The sequence below is a fragment of the Branchiostoma floridae genome, chromosome 10 (genome assembly GCF_000003815.2).
Source record: "Branchiostoma floridae strain S238N-H82 chromosome 10, Bfl_VNyyK, whole genome shotgun sequence".
Classification (NCBI taxonomy): Eukaryota; Metazoa; Chordata; class Leptocardii; order Amphioxiformes; family Branchiostomatidae; genus Branchiostoma; species Branchiostoma floridae.
In genome coordinates, this window is record NC_049988.1 from 11,765,248 (window position 1) to 11,783,711 (window position 18,464).

The 18,464-nt window shown below is 40.1% G+C and overlaps 3 protein-coding genes and 1 long non-coding RNA gene across 4 annotated transcripts; all 4 read right to left on the reverse strand.

The window, feature by feature from the left end:
- Positions 1–1,141: 1,141 nt before the first annotated feature.
- On the reverse strand, positions 1,142–1,933 carry LOC118424876 (angiopoietin-related protein 1-like). Its single transcript, XM_035833683.1, has one exon. It carries the CDS (start codon positions 1,931–1,933, stop codon positions 1,142–1,144), a length of 792 nt encoding a protein of 263 aa, XP_035689576.1.
- Positions 1,934–3,030: 1,097 nt separating this feature from the next.
- On the reverse strand, positions 3,031–3,872 carry LOC118425134. The gene is made up of 3 exons (XR_004832265.1): positions 3,795–3,872; positions 3,288–3,353; positions 3,031–3,123 (listed from the first exon to the last, which is right to left on the reverse strand). It is a non-coding gene; the product is annotated as an uncharacterized LOC118425134 (long non-coding RNA).
- A 3,343-nt stretch (positions 3,873–7,215) lies between these two features.
- LOC118424877 (fibrinogen-like protein A) lies at positions 7,216–10,444 on the reverse strand. The gene is made up of 6 exons (XM_035833684.1): positions 10,367–10,444; positions 9,965–10,066; positions 9,376–9,483; positions 8,915–9,007; positions 8,578–8,685; positions 7,216–8,012 (listed from the first exon to the last, which is right to left on the reverse strand). The coding sequence occupies exons 1-6, from the start codon at positions 10,425–10,427 to the stop codon at positions 7,216–7,218; spliced, it is 1,269 nt and encodes a 422-aa protein (XP_035689577.1). The 5' UTR covers positions 10,428–10,444.
- A 2,223-nt stretch (positions 10,445–12,667) lies between these two features.
- LOC118423738 (apolipoprotein D-like) lies at positions 12,668–15,339 on the reverse strand. Its single transcript, XM_035831942.1, has 4 exons — positions 15,157–15,339; positions 14,309–14,430; positions 13,658–13,749; positions 12,668–13,068 (listed from the first exon to the last, which is right to left on the reverse strand). The coding sequence occupies exons 1-4, from the start codon at positions 15,322–15,324 to the stop codon at positions 12,836–12,838; spliced, it is 615 nt and encodes a 204-aa protein (XP_035687835.1). The 5' UTR covers positions 15,325–15,339; the 3' UTR covers positions 12,668–12,835.
- Between the last annotated feature and the right edge of the window lie 3,125 nt (positions 15,340–18,464).

Below are 18,464 nucleotides of genomic sequence, written 5' to 3' on the forward strand. Positions count from 1 at the left end.
AAAAAAGATTCCTTATGAGAAGGAGGAAGACGGCAGGTCTTATGGACGATTGGGCGCTTAGAGCTGCGGCCCGAGTCCCCTATTACTGTTCGGCCAGGGAGTCTGGTAGAGACTATTTAATGACCTGTCATCAAGCATTATGACTAATGTTGCTACATAGTCAAATCTTTACACGTACTTCAAACAACGCCAGCAATGAAGGGGTCTGAGCGCTTAGTTTTCTATAGTTACATAGTTATACAGGTATTACAATCAGGTCATTTTCACCATCTAAGCACAAAGCCGCGCGCATAGCTCACTAGCCATTCACCAGTATTACCGCATTATGTAGGAACATAATAACTAGGGCCTTCAATGCCACCTTGAGTGTTTTGTACGGCTCAATTCTAAGATCTTGCACTATGTTACAGTGTAAAGCACGAACATGTCCCACCCTCTCTATTATGCAGTAACTTATGCTATGTTCCTTTTGCAAAGCAGCTACTAATAGGACCCCGCGTAGTCATGTCTTAACGTATGAGAAGAGTTTGGTCTTTATCATGAACATCTGAAACCGACACAGTTCTTGGCGGAACAGTTCGTTTTCAGTGGTGTTGTTATTGGTCATTCAAGGAACCTTACAACAAACCGAAGTTTCCAGCTGATGCGATATCATAGCATATGTCGTCCACCGCGACATTTGAAATCTTTATGATTGCGATCTTATAAGGACATCAGATATTCATAACAAAAAGCCAACCCTCCCACACGAGTTCCCCCCACAACTGAAGAAGGTATCCCGATCTTTTTGACACTGATCTTCAAATCTTACAAGCCGGTATGATAGGATGTCTGTTGTATATAGTCTAACCAAACCATCCGAATCAATCATTGCACAACATACCTAAATATATGATGGAGAAAAAATGCTCAGATTTGGTACATTTTGACATGTATCATTGAGGTCGTTTGAAAACACGATGGTTGATAGCATATTTCGTCCATACCATTCCATTGTGAAAGTTGTTGACAGATGAAGCTAATGATAAGAAAGAGGTAGAGATAAATATCTTCTATGACCTTTGTGATCGGTTATGTTGTCAGTGCAAACTTCCTGTCCTGTGAGTGGTAACCTTCTCAGAGTAAGGGGTAGACAATGCTTTTATTTTCCGGTGCGGAAGTCAGTAGGACGGATCATCATTTTGGACTTTTTGAGGTACATACTGTAGGTGGAGGGGGAAAAGTGAGTCCACCTGATTCCATAGCCACTGTGCGAGGTACGGTCAGAAGGCCGGAGGTAGGGACCATTAAGGGAGCTGTGGCCACAATTGTTCCACCACCAAGCTCCGGTGTAGCTATACTCGGTGGCACAACTGCCATTGGACCGGGTATCTTGGTCACGATCTTTTGCACTAAACTTCGCCCCATTCGAGTACGCAAGGCTATCTCCTGCGTTCCCACTGTAACTACCTAGACTCAGCTGATAGTAGTCACCCCCTCCAACTAGGAAAGACGAGTATTTACCGTACCTAACATTGCCAGACCAATCCACAAGCTCCACGTACAGTTCGTAAGTATTCTGGGCAGTTATCCTGTACATGTTCTGTAGCGCTAACCAATGCTCCCCGCTAGCGGACCCAAACCCGTACTTGTAATCGTTAAACCGCCTGTCAAAGTGTATGGTCCCGTCAAACCTGTTCTGTATAACAGTCCACCCACCCCCGTCTGTAGTCATATCACAGTACACAGAAAAAGAGTCCGAGTCAGTTGGCTTAATGGAGTACACACCACTACTGACAGAGCCGAACATGGTCTGGGCGGCGTAAATCTCTGAACAATCATCAAAGTAAAACGTCCTACTCAACTCTGGTCGCTGGTTTAAGCCGTCTGGATCACTTGCGGGTTGCTCATTAATGGCCTGTTCTGATGCGCCCTCACTTTCCTTTTCTGTCATTCCTGTAAAAGTTAGAATAGAACCTTAAATCACTGACGAAAGTCTTCTTGAGCCTGTCGACATGTTGATATGGATTGGAAAATGATATCTTGCATTCCATCTTTCCTGCTCAAAGCAATTGCCCAACATTCTATGTTCCATGCTGTTGATGTTTGTGAACAAAAATCAAATGATTATAACAAACTGTAAGGTTTTTGATTTCGTTTGAATCGTAACACGACAAGTAAGTGACAGAAAGACAAGGAAAGGCTCTGTAACGATTAGACAGCTCATCTGTGAAGTACAAAAATCAATTTTTTCAAAATATTTGAACATCCCATTGGACAAAAGGTGATACTATTAAGGACTTTGAGACCGGCTTCGGTATTTTCTTACCTACAGGTTCGCAGGTGATGTCGCCGATGACATTCATCTTCTTGTGTGCCAGTTGACAGACCCCCTTCATGGTCTCGTATTGTGGGTCTTGTGGGGTGACCTTGAGCGCTGAAAAATAAATGGATACAATGCTTTGTCCTGGAACCAAGTATGTATCTACTGTCATTTATGTCGTGGATTGTCGTAGATAAGAGATATGACAGATATGAGAGAGTTGGCGAGCACTGACATAAAGTAGTATGACACTCGTGAGTGTGAATTTACAGACAAAGGGTTACATCAACAGAAGAAAAATGGTTCAGCAAAATAGTAAATTCGCCATACCAAAATATTACACTTCACTTCTGATTCCCACAATTGATCCCAATCTGCGAAAAAAAAAACACATCGGGCTTACCCATCAAAGCACAGCTTTGCTTCAATTGACACAGGGTATCCGTCAGAGTCTCCGAAGGTTTGGTGGTGTGTCCAGCATCAGGGACTGTAGATTGAAGTACAGAATAAATACTGTAGGACTATGAGAGTATGGCCTGAACGCATCACTGGACACAGCGCAGTCTTATATAAGAGATAGGCAGTATACTTCATGTATTAGGATTTAGCGCTATCTAACATGAGTAGAGGCTTTAATACCATCTGAGGATAAGCTAAAAAGAGCCAATTGGCATGGCGTTTGGAAGGCTACTTATAAAATCTCAGTACCAAACATGCCCCACCTGGTTTCTCACAGTCGTCAGGTATCAGCAGGGCCTTGGCTGCAAGGTTACAGATGTGCTTCATGGAGTCCAAGTCAACATCCCGGTCCTCCATAGTTTCTGTAAAAAGATCCATTCGGAGTTTCAGTTTCAGCTTGATGTGGGGCCGGGTGGAAACGGTAGTGAGTTGCGTACTCCCGATACGTAAGATAATGATACCCAGTCACCGCGGTAAACATTCAAGCTTTGCAGAAATGTAGAAAAAAATGGCAATGGATACTTACCCAGTAGAGTGCAGCTCTTCCTCAGCTGACAGGGAGAGTCGTCAGGCCTCCCATCTGAAGTGGTGACTGGGTTGGAGATAATAGAGTAATATATATATTTAAAATAGTTAACGTTTGGTGTAAGTAGATCACCTTAATAACACACTGACAAGTCAATGACAAATTATGAGTATATGAGCAATCTAAACGGAAAGACTACTGAACAAAAAAAACACAGAGGGCTGCAAGCCAACCTGCATATAGTTGCATATAGTACTTGGTGTAGAGTCTACAGCAATATAAGATCTAACTGGGTCTTCTATGGGAATTTCTTAAACTCAAAAGCATGGGGTTGCGACGAAATACAGGTTTCAAAGAAAAATATCACTAACCAGATACAATCTACCTCAGGTTCACAAACAGAGGTGTATCGGAACCGTGATAGTTCGAAACACTGAAATGGATACAAGCGTTTACAGGAATGGGGGAGGAAGGTTTTGTGAAAAACATTATAAATAGGAACCTTACCCATGAAAAAGACATGCACCAGCAGTACTGCAACAGCGCTCATTGGACGAGGAGCCATTTTCGTTGATAACTACTGCCTACAAAACAAGTGCAAGAGTAAAGGATTTAAGTGTCCATGTTCATTTTTGAGGCACATATCAGCCAAAGTCGTTTGACATTTCCAAGGGAGTACACGATTCAACAGCCGCAAGAAAACATACCACAATTATATATGTACAGTTTAAAATGCAACCAAAACTTGTACTCACCAACAGTACGAAGCGCCAGGGTGGAGGTATTATCAAAACGAGTGGGCATCGGCTTTTAAAGGATCATTTTCAAGTGCCACCCAAAAACGAACATCTGGGTTTGTGGATTTACTATTAATAGAAGTGAATGGTGCAAGTGCGGCGAAGTGCGGTGTTTCTTTGTGGCACTTCCCTTAGGAAACACTAAAACGGTTCTGTCGAGAGTTTTGCAAACCGACCGAAGTATATTAGATGTGGCACATAAGTACATCAAATAAAGATCAAACATAGATATGAAGTGAAGAAAGGTCCCTTAATAGACTCCTAAACTCCAGAAGAGTGTTATTTTCCTATAGATATTAACTTCAGGAAGTTAAAAAACATGCTACTTAACATTATACGATAAAGTACACAGTAGCCCCGCGTGCATCAATCGGTCGATGACGTCATTGCTGAAAATGTTGTGTGCGAAGCTGTTGAAAACGTATGAACGGCAAAGGTTAAACTTTATTGGATCCACGTGGTCATCTTCAAATTGTTTTATTTAATTTACTAAGCTGTTCAGTAAGTAGACACCAGAAAAATGTAATTTTCATGTGAAATTATGTAAATAGTTTTATATGTGTTCTTTGCACTTTTCGTCAAATATTTCATTCCATCATAGCAACCAAAACGGCAGTAATTACTTAACGTGTATTTTATTGCGTGGTGTGAACAGAAAAACTTTATTTCAGATTCACCTAACATTATGGTAAATGTTGGTCGACGGCTAATCGAATCATAGTGCAAGTATCTTGCTGCATCAATTACATGTCTTTGCATTGCTGGAAGCTTTCACACCAACCGCTCTGAATTTGTTAGCCGTAAGTGAGAATTTATCGTCATGTACACCATGGGGATGCCCAGGCATGTGCGTTGAACAGTTGTAAGAGAGAGACTTTGTTGCCTACAGTCTAAACAAACATGCTGTTGCCAAGGCAGCACGACGGACAGAAATGGACGAGCACTCCAGAAGTCATCGTCAACTTGTACCTGTATCTCATCATCACTGTCTGTCATTATCTTTAAATCGTCGATGTGAATAGAGGTGTGACTGTCTTATGAATCTATAATGTGGTTATGTGTTCCTTTCGTAATGCCTACAAATTGATCATTGATAGACCAAAAGGGTAATTCTACATTACGAATAGATAATGTATCGTTCCTAGGGTAGGACATTATTTACCTTACCTTGGAAGAATATAACCTATGATGGCAATTAATGAAAAATCAACAACAACAGACACGTCAACTCTTGAGATCCTTCTTTATTCTAAAAGCCTGTAGGAAAGCAATGGCTGATTGCACAAAGACTGATATTGTCTCTTTCCAGTACAAATGACTTCCATCGCCTGTTTCCTGTCACCTCCTGACAGATTTCTGTCTCGTTCATGACTGAGATTCAACGTACAGCTTTGTAGCAATCGGTGGTAATATTACAGGAAATTAAGTCTGGCATAATTAGCCTTGCAAGTAATGTGCAATACAATAACACTTGTGTCTGGAGTAAATGTTTACAATTACACTTCAGTCTGGAGTATATGTATATAATGGCGTAGTTTCCCAATAGTCTCCGGACGCTGTTGAGGTCTAAGGTAATACGATCGTACATACATGTTCGTATCAAGATCTCGTACGGAAAGAACATCATATAGTGTCCTTCTACATTCTTTTGACACGTATGTAAAGTGTTATCAGACTTTAAGTCAGTGAAAACTGTGACATGTGTTTCAAATACCATCAACATCGAAGGGTCTAAACACTTTGTTTCTTATAGGTACACAGTAATCAACAATAAATCATTATAGTTACCATCTTAGCAAACTGTCACTTAACAACCAGTGTTAGTAACACGTAGGAATTTGAATGAGGATTATCATCCCTACATGTTTATCTCTACAATTAATGTATAATCGAACAAAACGTGCATCTGGAGTACAATAGAATAGTCTCTTAATAATCTCCGTCCACTGTCGAGGTTGTCCAACGTTAACTGTCATACAGGATGTTATCAACTTTCCTGATAAAAAGAGTAACATGCATGCATGTTTTTCTATACACCTTTGTGTCATCAAGCCTAAGGTTGCTACACAGTCAAGGAAAAACCCTGACATGTATTTTGAACAACAACAGCGAAGGGGTCTAAACACTTAGTTATATGCTTATACAGATATTGCAATTAGATTATTTTGACCATCTTAGCACATAGACGCGCGCATTGCTCACTATCATGTAGGCCTTCAATGCCGCCTTGAGTGTTTTATTCGGCCCAATTCTGAACTTTTGCAAGGTGTTACAGTGCAGAGCACAAACATGTGCCCCCTTTCCTATGGCCCTTCACAATGATGCATTAACTGATAATATGTGGCTTTTGCAAAGCAGCTACTAAATAGGACCGTCTGGCAATGTCATGATCTTACAAGAGAAGAGCAGGCCTATGTAATGAACAATTGACCTTACCGTTGGAACAGTCATTTTCAGTTGCTGTTGGTTACTCAATGAACTTAACAACAAACCAAAGTGTCTTGCCGAGATGACATCATAGCATATACTAGTATGGTCCAACACAACCTTTGAAGGTTTTATGATTGATCTTATACGGACGTCAGATGTTCATAACAAAAGACCAGCCCCGCCCCCCCCCCCCAAACCGTGTTTCCCCCACAACTGAAGAAGGTCGTCTAATTTTGTTTACACTGATAGGTAAAGTTTTGGATGGGCAAGCGAAACAAGGGCAAGTCTGTTGCAAGAAATAGAGTCACGGCGGCCAATGTAACGTCTTCGTGTCAATATAGATCATAGAACATCCCTTAAGATGCGTGAAAAAGAAGCCAAGATTTCATACATTGTGGTTGTATATCTCTGTAGTCATCCTTTTATCTTTGCAGATGATGGTAGGCTCTGTATGAAGTCACGGCGGTTGGATCCTACATTATCTGCAAAGATGCCTACACGGTTGTCTATAAAAGTATTTGATAGTAACTTCTTTTCACCATTTCAGGATGAAAAAAATAAACATTTTGAGAATATTTTCAAAGGCTGATGAAGTCAATGATAAAAATAAGTAGAGAGTAATAACTTTTTAAAAAATTGTCAGTGGAAACGTGTTGTGAATGATGTTAGGGACCTTTTCAGCTATGGGGTAAACAATGGTTTTATTTTCCGGTGCGGAAGTCAGTAGGGCGGATCATCATTTTGGACTTTTTGAGGTAAGTCCTGTAGGTGGAGGGGGAAAAGGTGCTCCACCAGATCCCATAGCCACTGTGAGAGGTACGATCGGAAGGTCGGAGGTAGGGGCCATTCAGGGGGCTGTAGCCACAGCTCTTCCACCACCAAGCCCCGGTCAAGCTATAGTCAGTGGCACAACTAGCACTCGACTTGGTATCCTGATCACGGTCTCTCGCACTAAACTTCGCGCCATTGTGGTACGCAAGGCTGTCTCCTGCATTTCCACCGTAACTACCTATGCTCAGCTGGTAGTAGTCACCCCCTCCAACTCGGAAGGAGGAGTACTTAGCGTACCTGACATTGTCCGACCAGTCCTCAAGCTTGACATACAGTTCGTAAGTATTCTGGGCAGTTATCCTGTACATATTTTGTAGCCCCAACCAATGCTCTCCGCTAGCGGACCCAAACCCGTACTTGTAGTCGTTAAACTTCCTGTTAAAGTGTATGGTCCCGTCATATCTGCTCTGTATAACAGTCCACCCACCCCCATCTGTAGCCATGTCACAGTACACAGAAAAGGCACCAGAACTGACAGGGCGGATAGTGTACACGCCGCTTCTAGGGGTGCCAAACAAGGTCTGGGCTGCGTAAATCTCTGAGCAATCATCAAAATGATAATACGTCCTACTTAGAGTCAGGACTTGGGGCTGATCGTCTTGATTCTCCATCAGTTCTTCCCCGCTCTGACTTCCGGAGTCTTCTTCGCTAAGGCTGTCCTCCGGCTCTAAGATGATAAATAACGTAGAGGCAGATTGTCAGCATTTTATAGAAGCTACAATTTTTCAAGACAATTTTCACCGGTTGAATTTTGGGGAAATAGAACATATACGCCTCCTAGGCATTCCTAGTGGGCTGCTCTGAGCAGAGTTTGTATGATGCTATAAGATTTCCTATCTGACCTGACCAAGAAACTGCAATGTCATCATTCACTATGATGTCATTATTTGCTTCAAGCTACAATTGGACTTATTGCTGAACAACATTGATCTCTATAGGTACACACTGAGCATCTACATTACCAAACAGCACAGCCTAACGACAGTGTAAAGAACTACAAGGGCATGCTTGTACCACGATCATATGGTGGTCAACTTGTTTTGCAAGTAAACATTTCTGCAATACTGCAAAGCGAAAGTTACTGAAAGATTCAACGAGGATCTTTACGTAATCCTCATTGGTATAAAATTTACATTTTATGTCTGTTTGAAAGATACGCAGAACCTGTCAGCTTTGCCACATTATAGAAAATTCCAATCAAATGTAATGTATGTACCGAAACATGTCCTTACCGATGGGTTTGCAGGTGATGTCGTCTTTGGTCTTCATCTTCCCATCAGCCAGTTTGCAGATGGTCTTCATCGGCTCATGGTCCGGGTCTTGGGCGTGAGGGGTCAGAGCTGAGGACAGCAGAACATTATGGTTAAAGAAACTGTGTTTTCCTTGTTTTTCTATGTATATTCTGAATGATGAGTCAATAAAGGTTAGACATCCAGGTAATGAATGATGTACATTGGCAATAGACAGAGGATGCTGTCTGAAACGTCATGCCATTTAACAAACGTACCCAATTGATTGAGTAACTTTTGTATTGCATTGTATCATAAGATACACAAAGTATCTTCTTACCTAGCATAACACAGCTGGTGCTCAGGTCACACAAGATTTCCGCCAGATCGTCGCCATCGGTAGCGGATGTAACGTGGTCCATCAGGTCAAGGTCTACAATGACGTGATGAAAATAATTCATTCAAGACAATTCAAGAATACATGTTGTTAATGTCGCATCGATTCATGTATCAAATAACATGACAAAAAATAGCGTCTAATCTTGACGGAAACCGATTTCTGTCATATTTCTTTTCAAAAGCTATTCAATAGTCATTTCCGGATGCGTTTACCGTCCTTGCTTTTCCGGGGTCATGCACTAAAACGAGGCTGGAGAGGAGAATCCCTAATTGAAAGACTATGAATGTATTAGAAGAGTGTACTAGTAGGAAGGCCACTTTTATTGGTAAGTTCTGCCCATATAGCTTGAAACTGCGGAATCTGTATGGAATATGACTCTAGCTGACTAAACATTCACGTACTTGGCTCTTCGCACTTGGTTTCGTCTGGCAGCAATGAGGCCTGATCGGCAAGCTGGCAGATTCGCTGTTTGGCGCGGAAGTCACTTTCATAGTCCCTCAGCTTGTTTCCTAAAGAAGAAATAGAGTGTTCTTTAGTTCTGGCACAAGTACAAGTAAGGTTACGATGTGGAAAATTACAAGGAAGATTACAAGGCAGATTGCATCCATAGAGAAGTTTGGCTCTGATTAAAAAGTGATAAAAGAAATCAATCTGTATATTTAGAGCCTTTCGTCTCAGTGAACGATGATGAAGATTAACCATCTAGTACGTTCAAGGAGAATTACAGGGTAGATTGCATCCAAAGTAAGGTTTACATCTGATTAAAAAAATAATAAAAAGAAATCAATATGTATATCTAGAGCTTTTCGTCTCGGTGAACGGTGATGAAGATTAACCGTCAAGTACGTTCAACTACGTACAACTATAAATCACATTGAATATGTCTGTTCTACGTGTTTTCTTCCATGAAAGTGGTCGCAGACAAAATAGATTTACGTTGTACAGGATGTATTTCGTTTGTGGTAAGAAGATGGCTTCTTTTATTCTTACCAAGTGTGGTGCAGGTTTTGGTCAGCTTACAGAGAGAGTTGGCGACATTTGACACGTCCGACAGAGTTGTCTCGGAAACTTCGGAGGTGCTCGACACTGGAGCTAGGAACAAAGTCATGCATTAGTACTTTCCAGCAGGGTAGAGACTAAGTCATTTTCGCATCATCACATCATCGCTACAACAACGTTTATAAGTCTTCGTTCGACATTTACGAATCAAAAAAGAAATTAGACACCAAAGTCGATGGTAAGGCATTCATCATCTTTTAAATCAAATTCATCTCGAAACTAATCCATATGTTATACAGTCTACAGGGAAATCATGTTGGCTTGTGAAAATATGACAAATCTTTTCAATAACCGCTGGTCTTTCATAACATATAGTATGATTCATAAACCTACCCTGACAGACGATAAGCACTGTGAATCCCATCCACAGAATCGTAGGGAGGTTCCCAATCATGATCACTGGAGCACTACCGATCCTGGATTAAAGTATAAATATATAAAGCAACGTCCATCACTATTGACGAAAACAATTGATCAACCGGAACATTTCGCAGAATAGTAATCTACTCCAATGTCGCTTGAGGTTTTTGACCTACCCTTGTGGTTCAACCCTATTATACGCGTGGCTTAAGGTAACAGGAAAGGTATTCAAAAAGACGGATATCAAATGTAATGATGAAGTTTGACTTACCCGCTGATGCCAGAAATGTGATGCCGTGTTGAAGTCACGGATACTCGCAGCTTGGTTCTTGGCCTTATATATACACATTTGTCAGATGCTGTACAAGTAGTTCATTATTACCCATATGGTGTTTATTGCAGTTGCTGCAATCTTTGGTGCTCTTGACATTTGCTGGTACTTACACACCACGAATTTAAGTTGTAAAATGTAGTCTTTATTGCCCACAGAACTTGAAAATATCCGCTCTTACTTGTTGTATATCTTTAAAAGTACTTCATATCTTAATTAAAGATGAGAAGGTTCTTGTGAAACTCATGCGTAATAAAGTTGAAATGCGGGGTATATCTGGTGACCATATGCTTTTGTACTCGTAAATGTAGATAAATTTGCTGCACAAATTGCTACTGGCGTGGAAGGCAGGGTATTTAGTGTCTAACAACCAATATTATCATACAGGGGAAATTAAAAACACACAGAAGTGCAAGTTGCTGCCCTCGAAATAACTTTGGTACCAAGCATGTGGTGAGGAAGTTTGAAGAGATGGCACACAGTCGCGCTGAGTTGTACTTATTTTCTTATTTGTGCAAATCCAATGATAATTCCTTTACTGACACAACACGTACATCAGTCAGTATCTGGAATGGGCTCTTAGAGAGTGTGGTCTGCCCTCTGGAACTCTTTTTTCCTTATAACATTCTGTAGTGCCCCGAAATAGTACTCCAGTTCAGCGGCTAATCAGTGTTTCGCAACTGCCAAAACGTTCTTGCATCTTAAGAAGGTATTGAAGAGCACTAGTCTTAAAAGTTTGGAGGCCACTTGCATTGATGTCTCTTACCACACTGTGTGGGAGCTTTTTGCTTTTTCCAAGTAATAACATCGGTGTAATGAATGTCCTTCTTATAACGGAATCATACAGGTTGGGAGTTTTTGCTGAATTCTTTGGAAATAGCAAGTATTGGAATGGTGATTCTGTCATAGAGGTAGACGCTGTGCCATTATAATATGCATAGGTAACGATAAGGAAAAGGTAGACCCGAAGTCTGTACAGTTAAAAGTCTTTCCACTGTACATTAATAATGTCAGCAGATGTGTAATATTTTGTCATGTGAATATGGATGGAGATGCTGAAGATCTTGAGAAATGGAAAGATCTGGAGATATGGTAATATAGAAAATCAACGTGCCATTCATAATCACATTAGTCTGTTAAATGGCAATGGAGTGACCGGAGAAAATAATGTTATGGGAAAGTTATGTAAAGGAAAACAGCTAAAGTAGTGTTTGCTTTATTGAACTGAATTTCGTTTCTTCCAGCTTACAGGTAAATACATCAACAACGATAACAACAATTATGTTACTATCAAACAATGTAACAATGAAACCGTTACCAACAGTGACATCTCCTGTATGTCATTGAGACTGGAGATGTTAAGGAAACTGAATTTTTGTGTGCTTTTTTTGTTTATTTTGATAAAGCAAAATTGCTACGGCTAGATAAGCTTCTGTGGTTTCTAAATAGTTTGTCAGTGTGGCAGCATGGGTAAGTGTGTTTCTATGAGACGAAAGAAATAGATCAGGCCCAATGTTAGCAAAAATCAAAATATACATACTTGAGCTCAACAGGTATAGTTAATCTCTACGCTCAAAATAATGCATGCAATTTACAATGGATGATTATTTAAACGTATCATCTAAAAAGAATTAGGCAATCTCATACCTCAATGAAATATGCAGAGCTTTGTAAATTTCATGCAATTGACTAACGCACTAACATAATTTATGACACTTGCTTTTCACCGTTATATTTAGTGCCTACTTAAAATAGAACGTTGACTTATCCATCTTCGGGGTACAAAAAGCCACTAGGGGGCCTAAACCTACACCACTTACTCATCGGTTCACGAGCTATCAACCACTCAAAATTATAGCCATAGCATGTCCAGAACTCAAGTTGAAACTTAAAAGTTCCGCTGCAGCTGCAACAAATGTCATTGATCCAAAAAGACACGTGTATTTCGTTGAAATTGATGTGTTTTATTTGCCCTTGATTCCAACATACAGCCTGCGACAACGTTTTGATTTACCAGTGCCGCACGTCTTAGTAAACCATTTAGTAATACGTAATGGATATTAACAATTGTACACATCTTACGGACTAAGTCTTGTAAGCAATTTACGTGCTTACAGAGTACATTTATCTACATCTTGTACAGTATCAACCATCTTCATAGCGTCGATCTTGTAATTATCTAACATTTGTAGGATTTTATCCTTGGTCTCTTCTTCAACTGTGCGTTCGCGTCCGAGAATCCACAGGAACTCTACCTTGTTGATGACGTAGTAGGAGCAGGAGTACACTACGGTGTAACTCTCGTAGTCTGTGTCCAGCACCCAGTACTTTCCCCAGGGTTGAACTGGCAAAATAAGAAAATAAGACATATAAATGGAGAACCTTTCAAGAGTTCGTATATGAAAGTTGTATACTAGGAGTCAAGGAATCTTCCAGCAAATTTATAAGTCAGGGTTGTTCTGTGTTTTGTGGCACTTCTGTGTGTCTAGAAGACCTCGGCAAAGTGGGTGTTGCCTCCCCTAGCAACACGTAGCAACAACTTTTGGCCCAAGTTCCCCAGAATTTCCCTCATTGTTCGTTTATTGTATTACATACATACAACATGTCAAAACTATGTTTAGAAATATGCGCCGAAATCTGAAAGCGTCAAAATTTACCTGTGCTTTAATCATTTTCATATTTCTATATCATTGAGATTTTTATGAAATCCATATCGTATAAAAATATATCATTGGTTTGGAGCTCCATTTCTTGTTGAGACTGTTGCAAAATACTCTTCCCGTAACTATGTCCTGCATATCACATATGCTCGGAGATGAGAAACTGAACTCATTCTAGTGCATTTGTTCAGTCTACAGTCTATAGGCTAAAACCCAAACGACAATGAAAAGCTGACGAACGATACTCATACAAAAACACATAGTGAAACTTACACGAGGAGAATCTGACTTGTAAATGAGCGGGCACGTCGGAGTTTGGGTCGTCTCGGACTTGACCAATTACTGTATCGACAACGCCACCCTCCCTAAAGGGAAAAAAAGGGTATTCAAACATACGTGTACAAACACGTGTTAACTATGTTCTGAAACAACATCGCAGTAGAAAGTATTGTAATCACAAATAGCAGTATTGTAGTTATAACTGTTTGTGTCAATTAAATCCTCTACTAATTTGAAAATGTTAACAGAAGATAAAATGAGTCATGTTATAAATCTTCATGATTAACCTGGCGTTCAGTGTAATCTAACGTTGATCAACCAGAGTTTCTTCGGGGAAGGTGGAGTGTTCCTCCGCCAGGGTAATCTTTAGCACCCGGTGGTAAAAACATAGTTTTAGCCTCATTCAGGTGGTAGGTGATTTTGGCAAACCTTCTATCGTGTATAGCTACTATCGGGTGCTAAAAATTACCCCAGCGGCTGAAGTCTTCTTTTGTCCAGGAGAAAGTCTGGCCGATCTACGGTAGACTGGATGCCAGGTTCTAACAAGTTGATCATAACATTTGGTTATATGGAAAACTGTCCATCAAATTTCATTTTCCTCACGCCTTGCTCCCATAATTTTTTAGAATCGAAAAAAAAACTTACTTTATCTGTGTATTGTTGACCCTGACGGTATTATCATCCTGCAGCGTGTACTGGGCAGTGCCACATTCTCCGTTCTGAAAACTGTTGGGATATTTGGAGATTTCGTACCAACGGCCCATGTACTGTAAGGAAATAAATGGAAAACATGTACACGTTATAATGGGTGATAGAAAATACACATTTTACTTGCTAGGATTTTCAACTTCTCTGCGACAAATTCATCAAGTCGTTCATTCGTATTACGGAAAATATTACACTCCTTTTGAAACATGACTTTTTAAATCTATATCTTGATCTTGCATGGCAAACTAATAATGTATGTACAAGTCTTCCAGTCTTTGTAGATTAACGTCAATTGGTTATGGATTTTTCACGATATAATGTAATGATAAACGCACAGGGCTGTTCACATTACTTTCCGCTTGCTCTAAGGAATTTTCTACTTTCCGTTCGACAGATACATTCAACTACATTCTGGGAGGCGATAACCCTTACTGTGTACAAGTAGGCAAATATATCCACGGATGCTTATGCCATAGAACCAATAGTGTAAATGATATGCTAGACTCAATATGTTGACTTATTCATATCCATAGATATTCATATATGTCTGTATATATGTACTGCAGGTTGTTTATAAACCTTACGAAATTCGCTGTACTTTTGTATTGTCAATAAGGATTTCATTATATCTTTCTTTTATTTGCAAAATACTTTTTATTGCTTGATTTGTCGACGCATACAGGAACATGCCGACAGGCCAGACAAAAAGAATATAGTATCAAGCTCTTTTGTGAAGATAATATTACCAAACATTAGGTTTCAAGCAGATGATAAAAAGGAATTACCGGTGGTAGTTGGAAGTTTTCCTTTGTAGTGACGTCTGGACAGGGCCCGCCGAACCATGTGATAATCTGTGCTTCAGCCAGAGTTATACAGGCTATGGTTGTTATAGGATGAGGGTGATCATCTTGTTGTCTGTGGAGCAAAACGAATATGTACGGATGTTTAGACATGTCACAGCAATGTTTGTTCTCTATTTTGTGTAGTACCTGGGCGAGATGTCTCTGCAGTGGACTTTATCCAGGACAGTATATACGGAAATACCCACCAATATGTGTTATAACGCAGATGAAAATCCAAATTCAACCAGAAATGCAGACCACAATCCACTCACGGGTGTTTCTGTCATTAACAGTACAAGTCCGATTTTTACAGCATTTTTGGAGTCGGAATATTTGGACAGAGTCGGCTCAGGGTTGGGTAAACAAATTTTAGGATACTCGAATACATTTTGCTCCCTTCAAGAGGTCTCTCGAATCTCTTAGTTGGGGCCAAATCGCGCCATTTAGTATGTATTTAGTTTAAACCCACACGGTGCCGACTCCAAATTGACTAGTATGCCGAACAAAGTCATTTCGCGTCATTTTAGAAGATTTGATAGCGCAGTTTTGAGTGACCTCTACCTCAGAAACCAGCAAATGATATTATTATCTATTTTGGTATTTTCTGCAAACATTTTTTTTGTTGGATGGTGAGACGTAGTCCCCGACCATTGCGGTCAAAACGAGCTAGGGGAATTTCCCGAGTTACGAGTAGTGGAAGAATACATATTCACTAAACTAAAGATTTGGTTCTATTATCTCTTTTACGTAAAACGCATTTCAACCATCGGACCAAACCAGGCCTAATGCGTTTCGGCTCCCTGTATAGAAATGATGCTTTTGCCTCAAAGTCTTCACAAAGGAAACGCATTATAGTCAATAAGAGGAATATAAAAAAAAAGAATATCTGAAAGATTTCACTTACCCGGTGAGTTCACTGACGATATTCAGGACGCAGCTAGAGTGGAGTGGTCTTCTACAGGCAAAAGGCTGTATATCTGACTTATATAGTTTAGGATTACGAAACATTGCTGTTATCAGATTTACATAATCAAATTGATACATAACTTGTTATGGGGTTGTGTAAGGCGATGGGAAGAAACATCTGTTGTATCTATTTACTTTGTTCAAGCTGACAGGATATTCATCCATATAGGCATATCTAAGCACGCGGAGGCACACGTGTGACCCAAAAATATACTTAACTCAGCAAAATGTGCTTTATTATAACATACGTATTCTCATCACAGATTAACGATAATTACTACTTTTACCTAGTGACTAAATCAGTGACCCATAATGGGCACAACTTCTTGGTACTTATATGAAAATTTTCTTATGAGAAAGTTGCTGTAGATCCAGCTCAAGATTGAAGTAAAGCAAGAATGGGAGTTGATTGCTACGGCTGATATTTATGGACACTTCTTCAGACGCACATAATTTTCAACATTATGCCTTGATGTGCTAATTGTAACATCACCTCCACTTTATGAAAATAGGGAATAACCCATGCATCTTATTGCATCTAATCCCTTGGGGGTTTATTAGAATAGTATTGCTATATAAAAATTATAATACAACCTTAGCGAGGTCCAAATTCAATATCAAGTCGCTACTACTATAAGAATTTGGAACAAAAGTACCCGAATGGACTAGTTATTTCTGGAGTTAAGTCCCAGGCTAAGATAAGTATTCATGCTTTGTCATTCAGTCGGTTTGGTGGTTTCCCCGGCAAGTGCTCTGTTGGTCATTTGAACACAAGAAAATATGACGTTTGTTTCAGCTTTGAGAGGCTCGGAAATTGAACATCGTAGTATAGACACCCTTAGCATTATAACGGCATTAAAACTGAACATATTCTGGATTGATTCGACAATCTCAATGATATTGAGATTTCCCTTAATTACCACATATCAAGTCCATTTGTATCACAATTTCATACTTTGGGCGCTACAAAGCGTACAGAAATAAGATCATGAAGATAAGCCTTTTATATACATTGTTGCCATTAATATATTAACACATAAAACACAACACAACACATGATTTTACTCATACACTTCTACATTGTGAGTAGCCATTAGTCACTGACAGCGCAGTGGACTTAGACTATCTTGCATTGTTCTGCGCCACAACAAGCAAACCGCACGGCTTGTTCCGTAATGTACCCGAGTACAACATGAATTGACACACCAGTTCACTCCCTCACGATTCCGTATCCTCCGACCATTGCATAAGGATACCAGAGACGGAAAAGGCACGTTTACTTTTGCTGATAAAATGAGAATTTAACCATATGCGTGGTTTGCTGATGACATGATTAAACAACATGATAAGAAATACGTCTCAGCATGATGCAAGGAGCAAACATCTGTGTCTTATTTACAGATAAATTACGTAAGTGGGTCAGGACGTGTCAATAACATCCTGTATCCGTATCTCTAAATGGACGCCGTACCTGTTTTTTCGCTCGCCTCATGATTCAACGAATTACCTCATAAATTTCAATTATGCAACAATGTAGCATTCGATAATTCGATAATTGTTGGTATTGCACTGGTAAGGTCCAATCGCAGTTGCGGAGTTGTCTGCCATGGTGTTGTCCACGGGTAGGGGGCAGGAACACGAAGAGAACTTTCAACTCATACAGCAAAGTTAGTTTTCGTCTCCGGGTTGAAAGGTGCTCAATTCCGAGATCATGCTGAGCTGCAGTGTACGAGGTGAAATGTCGTCCCAACATCATCATCCTGCAGGCCCTTCTCTGTACGCGCTCTGAACCGGCCGACTGTCTATGGGTTAGCGCTGAAGCCGCAGTAACCGCAGTATAGAAAACGTGTAAGAAAAAGGCTGTCAAAATTCACCTGCCTGATGTTTAGTCGATGAAAAACCTCCAACTGGTACCATAGTCTGATCATATAGTGACTGTGACTGATGTTGACCCCAAACTGGACAAGACATCACGAAATCTTTATTTCAATCTCCGATGAACTTTGAACTATCTACACAAGAAACACATCCAACATATACATGCAGTTACTCTAGGCTGTGCCGGATACTCCATAAAATATCTAATTTTCTAACAAAATGAAATAGTCAAGACCCTAACCTAAAGTTTCCAGTTAGAAAAATGCCAACATTTTCCAAGAAAAAAGCCGACTCATAAAGCAGCTGTTTGATTTCGCAACAAGAGAGTGGTTGCAATCAAGTTTACAGTGAAACTTATCACTTGAATAGTAATCAACCACGGTAAACTAAGTAAAGTACAGTAAAGT

Bases quoted from the DNA above. Each gene is read 5' to 3' on its own strand.
- LOC118424877 (XM_035833684.1), bottom strand. From the start codon at position 10,427: ATGATTGGGAACCTCCCTACGATTCTGTGGATGGGATTCACAGTGCTT. The intron at 9,484-9,964 runs GTAAGAATAAAA...TTTCTTCTTTAG, and splicing joins CAAAACCTGCACCACACTTG to GAAACAAGCTGAGGGACTAT. The intron at 8,686-8,914 runs GTAAGAAGATAC...TGCTGTCCTCAG, and splicing joins CACCAGCTGTGTTATGCTAG to CTCTGACCCCTCACGCCCAA.
- LOC118423738 (XM_035831942.1), bottom strand. From the start codon at position 15,324: ATGTCTAAACATCCGTACATATTCGTTTTGCTCCACAGACAACAAGAT. The intron at 14,431-15,156 runs GTAATTCCTTTT...ATTTCCTTACAG, and splicing joins AAAACTTCCAACTACCACCG to TACATGGGCCGTTGGTACGA. The intron at 13,750-14,308 runs GTAAGTTTTTTT...TTTTCCCTTTAG, and splicing joins GTCAACAATACACAGATAAA to GGAGGGTGGCGTTGTCGATA.
- LOC118424876 (XM_035833683.1), bottom strand. From the start codon at position 1,933: ATGACAGAAAAGGAAAGTGAGGGCGCATCAGAACAGGCCATTAATGAG.